Genomic DNA, 8,660 nt, shown 5'->3' on the forward strand with positions numbered 1-8,660 from the left:
TATTTTTTAGTAGAGACGGGGTTTCACCGGGTTAGCCAGGATGGTCTTGATCTCCTGACCTCATGATCCGCCTGTCTCGGCCTCCCAAAGTGCTGGGATTACAGGCTTGAGCCACTGCACCCGGCCCCAGACTTACCTTTTTCTTTTCTGACTGGTCTTTCTCCCATTTAATCATCCAGGCTTCCTTCTATTTATCAAACGTGTATTTATTGACTGACCACCATAAGCCAGGTATTGTGGTATGACATGAAGGTAAACAATAAACAAGATATAGTCTTGGCCCTCAAGAACTCACCTTATTGACATCTTTTTCACCGATTACCTCTTGTCAATGTTTCCCAAGATTCTTGCCTTGACTTTCTTCTCCCATTCACACCCACACGGCATCAATTGTCTCATATTACCAAGTGTCTCCCTGGCTTCTTCACCTGTTATCTCATACTGAAGATAGCCAACAGTGGACATGCATTTGCCACCAAACCCAAAGAGATCATTATCAACATAGAAACTCCTGAGTCATCCATCAACCTTCCCATACTCACCACATAGATCCACAACCAAGTGGCAATTTTTTAAAATATCATCTAAAAACCTCTCGAAAGTGCAGTCTACTTTCTATTCTTTCTAATTCTACATTAATTCCAGTCCATCAGAACTTTGGAATGTTCTTCTAACTACCTACTTGTCATTCAGTAGCTCCCCCTTCCAGTTCATCATAACTACTGATATCAGAATTATCTTTCTAAAAGGCAAAATTTATTTATTTCTACCCTCATTAAGATCCACCATTGATTCTGTATCCATATGTTTTATCCCTACATTCTGGGCCTTTAGATGTCTTCTACGTATTTCTTCTTCATCTTCATCTCTCAACACCCTGCTGGCTGAATAGAACTCTTCATGCCTCTCAAATATAGGAAACAGTGGTCGTGCTCTGTACCTTTTTATGCCTAAAATGCTCTAACCTCATTCTTTCTTCAAATACTGACACCTTTCAAGCTCAAACATTACTTTTCCTATTAAGCCTTTCCCATCTCCTCTAAACAGAATTGTGCTATCTTTACACTGAGCTCTGTATTCAGAGTGTACTTCTATAAAGGAAGAATAGTGTGACTTTTATTCATTTAGATAACCGTATACTATTCCTTTAGTTATCTGTCTCCATTACTGGAGTGAGCCTAAACCTAGAAGTAGGGGTCATGTACTTTTCATTTTATTTTGTCCTGTACCTAGCACAATGGCCACCACAAGTCTTTGCTGAAAGAACAAATAACTCACAGACTAAACAATGAATGGAAAAAGAAACACTTTTCTTTTTCCATTCATAGTGTGAATATTGGGACACAGCATGTATCTTCATGTATCTCAATATGTGAGAGGCTTGAGGAAAATGAAATGAAGGTTAAAGGAGAAAAGAGAAAGAAATCAGAACAAACCACTGGTGTGCACAGAAAACAAAGCTGACATCTAGGAAGGGAGGCAGAGAATCAGAAATCTAAGTAACATCTGCAAGGAGTCCAGTGGAGCAAGAAATTTACGAATCTCATGAAATCTTCGTAATTTGTCTCTTCAAAACAAGTTTCATCACTTTATCATCTCAATAAAGACATAGCTATACACAGTTTAGTTCCTAGGGAAAGTGGAAAAAACTTACACTTGGCCAGCAAGGTGTTCGATCAAAAAATTTCCCAGAGTATATGGGTCTGATGCGATCTGGAGGTTCCACTCCTGATTCAATGTTTCCAGCCTCCTTTCTCTCTTCAGGTTGTTGGGCAAACTGGCATTGGGGAGGTTCTATCACCAAGCCCATTTGGGGCTCTGTATTCTTAGTCTCATCTGGCTCCTCGGCTTGGGTTAGTCCAATATCCACCTCCACAAGAGGCTTAATCTCTGTGCTGGGTTTCATTACAACGCAGGTAGACTCTTTTTCCATTTCCTGTCTTGGTTCCATATCCAAAGCAGGCTTTCCCACTAACTGCTCTACCCTTTCAGAGCCACTAGCCAAAGGAGCTCTGCTGCTCCCTACAGCCTGTGGACTTCCACACACACTGCCCAAAGGAGGTTGTATTATCCGTTCATGGGTATAACTTGCAAGAAGACTTTCATTTTCTAACCCCATTCTTCCTGGCAACAGAGCAGGTTTTGTTCCCTCTGAGGCTGAGACAGTGCCGACTCCTAAACTACCCCTCTGCATGAGAGTCTTAGAAATATTCTGTCTTTCTGATCCCATTTCAAGCCCTTTGCTCAATGGAAATTTTGTTTCTGGTGATGTCATCCTTCCCTCACACTTATTACTAACCACAGGGCTCTCCCCGCATCGGGAATCTTCTTTTCCTAATCCCACTCTGATCCCCAACTCCACGGGAAATTTTGTTCCCATGATGACCCTCCTGTCTCCTAAATCATCCTTCCCTTCGTTGGGGTGTCCAATCTCCATGTTCAGGGACGATTTCTCCCCACTCTCATTTCTCCAAGAGCATTCATCTCTAAGGAGAAAACTGTACCTGGCTCGAGGGACGTTTCCAATCCCTTGAGGAACCCCACTCTCAGGAAAGAGCACAACCTCACTCGTACTTCCTGCCCACTGCTTCCTGCCTACCTCTTAATACCTAGCTGAGTTCACCGAGGAAATGATGGAGTCTGTTTATCCGGTTACCTAGGAAACAGGGGCGGGACTTGGCGCTCAAGTCCTCCTTGGACAGATACCCCCACACATCTCTCATTTCTCTCTCTCCTCTCTCTCTCTCTCTCTCTCACTCTCTCTCTCCCTCCCTCCTCTTTCTCTCCTCTCTCCCACTCTGCTCTCCCCTCCCCCTCTCTCTCTCCCTCTCTCTCCCTCTTTCTGTCTCTCTCTTGCCTTTCCTCTCTCCTTTCTCCCCCTCTCCCATCCCTCCTCCTCCTCCCCTCTATCCCTGCTTCCTCTCTCTTTTTCTTTGTTAGATTTGGAGGGCAAGAAAACTTGAGTGCTGTGGCGTTGGGCGCTAGATCAAATGTTCACCAACTTCTCTGGTTTCCCAAGCAATGCAGTCCTTTTAGGATGGTTTCAACGATTGGCTTCTTCCTGGCCATTGGCCTCTTAATGTTGGTGATGATGAACAAATAAACTTTCTGGTGATGATCCCTTTTTTTAGGTCCTTCCTTGTCCAAGTACCTCCGCCCTGCATGTAGTTATTTTAGTACTAACAAACAACTGTAAATTCTAGAAATATTATATTTGACAACTGTGGTATAAAGACATCTTAAAGTCATTGAGAACATTTACACTTTAATAACTAGGCTTTAAATCACATTTAAAGTGCTTTTTTGGTTTTTGTTTTGTTTTGTTTTGTTTTTGAGATCGAGTCTCCCTCTGCCGCCCAGGCTGGAGTGTACTGCCACAATCTCGGCTCACTGCAACCTCCGCCTCCTGGGTCGAAGCGATTCTCCTGCTTTAACCTTCCAGGTGGCTGGGATTACAGGCATGTGCCACCACGCTAGGCTAATTTTTGTATTTTTAGTAGAAACGGGGTTTCACCATGTTGGCCAGGCTGGTCTCAAACTCCTAACCTCAAGTGATTGACCCGCCTCAGCCTTCCAAAGTGCTGGGATTACAGGCGTGAGCCACTGCACTTGGCCTAAAGTAAATATTTTAAAGTTTGAGATATGCTACACAATAAGGCATATTGTATTTTAAAGATAATGTGGCAACTAAAACTTTATTGTTTTTAAGTAGGAGTTTTTTTTTAATTGGGGTTTCACCCCTCAGATTTTAATGAAAGTATATTTGGTAAATATTTGTCATGTTCTACACATATAGGATATAAAACACCTAGCTTAGAATTTGATCTGAATTAGGCTGGGCACGGTGGCTCACACCTTTAATCCCAGTACTTAGGGAGGCTGAGGCAGGTGGATCACTTGAGGTCAGGAGTTTGAGACCAGCCTGGCCAAAATCGTGAAACCCTGTCTCTATTAAAAATATAAAAATTAGCTGGGCATGGTGGCCAGCACCTGTAATCCCAGCTACTCAGAAGGCTGAGGCAAGAGAATCACTTAAACCCGGAGGCAGAGGTTGCAGTGAGCCGAGATGGTGCCACGACACTCTAGCCTGAACAACAGAGTGAGACTCCATTAAAAAAAAAAAAAGAAAAAAGAAAAAAAAAAGGCTGGGCACGGTGGTTCATGCCTGTAATCCCAGCACTTTGGGAGGTGGAGGTGGGCGGATCACGAGGTCAGGAGTTTGAGACCATCCTGGTCAACATGGTAAAGCCCGGTTTCTACTTAAAATACAAAAATTAGCTGGGCCTGGTGGCAGGCACATGTAGTCCCAACTACTTGGAAGGCTGAGGCAGGAGAATCACTTGAACCTGGGAGGCGGAGGTTGCAGTAAGCCAACATCACATCACTGTACTCCAGCCTGACGACAGGGTGAGATTCCATCTCAAAAAAAAAACGAAAAAAATAGAATTTGAAAAGAATTTACAGGATTCCAGAACTCTACGAAAACCCCTTAAAAGCCAAAAATATTTTTTAAAAGTGTGTAGGAGTTTGGGCACAGTCACTCATACCTGTAATCCCAACACTTTGGGAAGCCAAGGCAGGAGAATTGCTTAACACCAAGAATTCAATTAGCCCAGCGTGGTGGCTCACATCTGTAGTCTCAGCTATCTGAGCGGCTGAAGTGGGAGGATCACTTGAGCCCAGGAGGTCTACACTGCAGTGAGCCATCATTGCACCATTGTATGCCAGCCTGGGCAACAGAGTGAAATAAATAAATAAATAAATAAATAAAGGTCCAGGAGTTCAAGACAAGCATGGGCAATACAGTGAGACCTGTCTCTACAAAAAATTTCGAAAATTAGCCAGGTGTAGTGGTACATGCCTGTAGTCCTAGCTACTCAGGAGGCTGAGGTGGGAGGATCACTTGAGCCCAGGAATTCAGGCTGTAGTGAGATATGATAATGCCACTGCACTCTAGCCTGGGTGATGGAATGAGATCCTGTCTCAAAAAATAAAAATAAAAAATAAGGCCAGGTGCAGTGGCTCACACCTGTAATCCCAGCACTTTGGGAGGCCTAGGTGGGCAGATCATTTGAGGTCAGGAGCTCGAGACCAGCCTGACCAACATGGTGAAACCCTGTCTCTACTAAAAATACAAAAATTAGCTGGGCATGGTGTCCGGTGCTTGTAATCCCAGCTACTTGGGAGGCTGAGGCAGGAGAATCACTTGAACTCAGGAGGTGGAGATTGCGGTAAGCCAAGATCGCGCCATTGCATTCCAGCCTGGGTGACAAGAGCAAAACTCCGTCTCAAAATAATAAATAAATAAATAATTAAAAGTGAGTAGGATATACTAGGGAGGCCAAGGCAGGAGGATCACTTGAGTTCGAGACCAGCCTGGCCAACATGACGAAACCCCACCTCTACTAAAAATACAAAAATTAGCTGGGTGTGGTGATGCTCACTTGTAGTCTCAGCTACTCGGGAGGCTGAGGCAGGAGAATCACTTGACCCCGGGAGGTAGAGGTTTCAGTGAGCCGAGATGGCACCACTGCACTCCAGCCTGGATGACAGAACAAGACTTTGTCTCAAAAAAAAAAAAAAACCAAAAAACTATTTTCTACAACTTTCTAGAAGGCTAATATAAATATTCTTCTCCTTAGTTCTTTTTTTATGGTGCCAAATTTAAATAGTTTTATTTAAGACACTGCATTTTCCATTTGCAATAGTGTTTATAAAGTGCAATGTTATTTCCTTCCACGAGCACATGTTCCATACTCAAGTATTGAGAATGCCCAAAAATTTACTATAGCAGCTCAATTTTTAAACTGCTACAAACAGTCATATTGTGACCATGAAGAAGTATCCCGAAGACAAAAGCTAACACACACAAAATAGGACAGCAGTGAGATCATCAGGACCAAAGCTCTGATCAAACTGTACCTAAAACTCACATAACTCTAGACTTACAGTTACAGGGGCCAGTGTCCCTGTTTGACTCGCATTTTCTGTTAACTCTAACTGAGACATCTTTATGTCTACCACACTTAACAGTCAACATCCCTTAAGACTTTACTTACAGAAAACTTTTCATGGCTGGTAAATACTCTTCTCTCTTTTCCTTTAAGCTCCTCCAGTACCAACAGTCTGAGTCACTCACCTTATCACTTCTCTCTCTCTCAGACATACACACATACAACAAACCTTTGTGGCCTATTTGTGGTGTTTTACCTAACTTTCTGTCCTTCCCTTGGTTATAGCCCTGACCCTGGTACAAGATAACATTTAACATTTGTTACACTGAATTGTGACTGTCAGTGCTTCTGTCTCCTCTTCCCCTGAAGACTGTTAGCTCCTGAGGGCCTGACAGTCCCTTGACTCAACTCCTCTCTACTTCAATGTTTTATGCTTTGACCCAAAAAGATGGGGCTTAGCAGGAAGAGAGGTGGAAGGCTGAAGGGCATCCATCCAAACTTGTTTACTAACATTTGTATGTTCTTCACTAGTTAATTGCCTCTATGCCTTTGCTGGAGAGGGAGCCACCTAGGTTCCCTTCACCTGGAATGTCTATTTTCACACATTCCAAACTCAAGGTCAACTCTGAAAGGGGTAAGGGCTGTAATCAACTAGGAAAGGACATGTGGCAACTTTCTGAGATTATGGTAATGTCCTGTATCTCAGTAGGGATGTGGGTTACACAGGTATATACATTCGTCAAAACATGAAATTATACTCTTAAGATGCGTGCATTTATTTCATTTTATGGATATTTGACCTTTAACAAGTTTCATATATTGAACTCTAGTAAATGGTATGCATGATGAAATGTTTAAAGGAATGTGTACACATGTTCATAATTTTGAAATGCATAAAGTGTTGATACATGGCTGGACATACGTGATAAAGTCAAGTGTAGTAAAGTGCTAATTGTAGAATCTGGGTGGTGGATATTTGGGTGTTCACAGTAAAATTACTTTGATTTTCTGAATGTCTGAAAATGTTCATCATAAAATGTCAGGAAAAAAATAAGAAATGTGGGTTAACATCTCTGATGTCTTCACAGTCACAGACTTGGTTTAGATCTCATTACATCTTAACTGGAATCTTGCAATCACCCTTACACTGGCCTCCATGTTAGCCCACTGCAGTCTCTCCTCACCCCAAGGATCGCCAGAGAGAACCTTCAGAAACATAAATTGGACCTCTGTGATCCGGTCCCTGCCAACCTCTTCAGCTTCATCCCTGACGCTTGCCACCTTACTGCAGCCTGTACTACAGCTCAACCCAGGGCTTGCAGTTCCACTCACACACTGGGCTATGTTATGACTTTCTGGTTTTGTTTTGTTTTGTTTTGTTTTTGAGACGGAGTCTCACTCTGTCACCCAGGCTGGAGTGCAGTGGTGCGATCTTGGCTCACTGCAACCTCTGCCTCCGGGGCTCAAGCGATTCTCCTGCCTCAGCCTCCCGAGCAGCTGAGATTACAGGCACCTGCCAACATGCCCAGTTAATTTTTGTACTTTCAGTAGAGATGGGGGTTTCACCATGTTGGCCAGGCTGGTCTCAAACTCCTGACCTCAGGTGATCCACCCGCCTTGGCCTGCCAAAGTGCTAGGATTACAGGTATGAGTCACCACACCCAGCCTACTTTATGACTTTCTACTTTTGCTCCTATTGTCCCCTTTGCTTGGAATGCTTTATTCCAACACATCCTCTGCCCTCCTTGCCTGGTAAATGCTCTTCAAGACTCAACCCAGGGATTACTTCTTCCTAGTAGCACGTCTTCCCAGCAGCACGTCCTGGGTTGGGTCTCCTTCTTTTTTTTTTTTTTTTTTTTTGAGACGGAGTCTCACTCTGTCACCAAGGCTGAAGTGAAGTGGCACGATCTCGGCTCACTGCAACCTCCACCTCCTGGGTTCACGCCATTCTCCTGCCTCAGCCTCCTGAGTAGCTGGGACTACAGGCACCTGATACCATGCCCGGCTAATTTTTTGTGTTTTTAGTAGAGACGGGGTTTCACCGTGTTAGCCAGGATGGTCTCAATCTCCTGACCTTGTGATACGCGGGATTACAGGCATGAACCACCACCCCCAGCCATGGGTCTCCTTCTTTCATGCTCCCATAGCACCTCAAACTTATTTGTAACATAGTATTTATCCTACTATGATCTATGTGGGTTTCCATGTCTGTATACTAAACTAGATGCTTTTTGAAGAGCAAGCCTTCTAAAGGCATGCACAGGGTCTGAGCTAAGAGAGGCTTTGATAAGCCACTGTAGAACTGAATAATTGATATTGAACTGGCATGGATGACACTCTGGCACTCTCCAACAACTGTGTGTTATAGATTTGATTGTATCTCCTCTACAGGAGTTTAAGGCCCACTGCCCCTATTGACTCAGCCATCTTTCTACGTCTCTCAAACACCATCTTCCTCACAAATTCAACTCAATTTCCTGCCCCAGTTTGGAATGATCTCTCCAATTCCTTTAAAGGCTTACTTTCTATGTACCTTTTTTATTTTTTTTTTATGAGATTACACGCCTTTTCGGGCAAATTTTGACTGGGAAAAATTAAACTACATTGACTGATAAAAAAAAAAAACTGCCACAGAATTTGCTACATACTTGGGTCCTTCAATGTTTTAAGTGTGTGGAATGATGCTGCATCTATACTTGGGTTATC

General features: G+C 43.4%; 1 protein-coding gene across 1 annotated transcript in view; it reads right to left on the bottom strand.

Annotated features, from left to right (window-relative positions):
* Positions 1-2,652, bottom strand: part of EFHB (EF-hand domain family, member B) — a 67,039-nt gene extending 64,387 nt beyond the window's left edge. Inside the window, exon 1 of the mRNA XM_011933729.1 lies at positions 1,655-2,652. Coding sequence (XP_011789119.1) covers positions 1,655-2,437 — 783 coding nt within the window. The 5' untranslated portion in view covers positions 2,438-2,652. The remainder of the gene's footprint in view (positions 1-1,654) is intronic.
* Between the last annotated feature and the right edge of the window lie 6,008 nt (positions 2,653-8,660).

This window comes from Colobus angolensis, unplaced genomic scaffold, assembly GCF_000951035.1.
Source record: "Colobus angolensis palliatus isolate OR3802 unplaced genomic scaffold, Cang.pa_1.0 Scaffold129, whole genome shotgun sequence".
In the NCBI taxonomy this organism is placed as follows: domain Eukaryota; kingdom Metazoa; phylum Chordata; class Mammalia; order Primates; family Cercopithecidae; genus Colobus; species Colobus angolensis.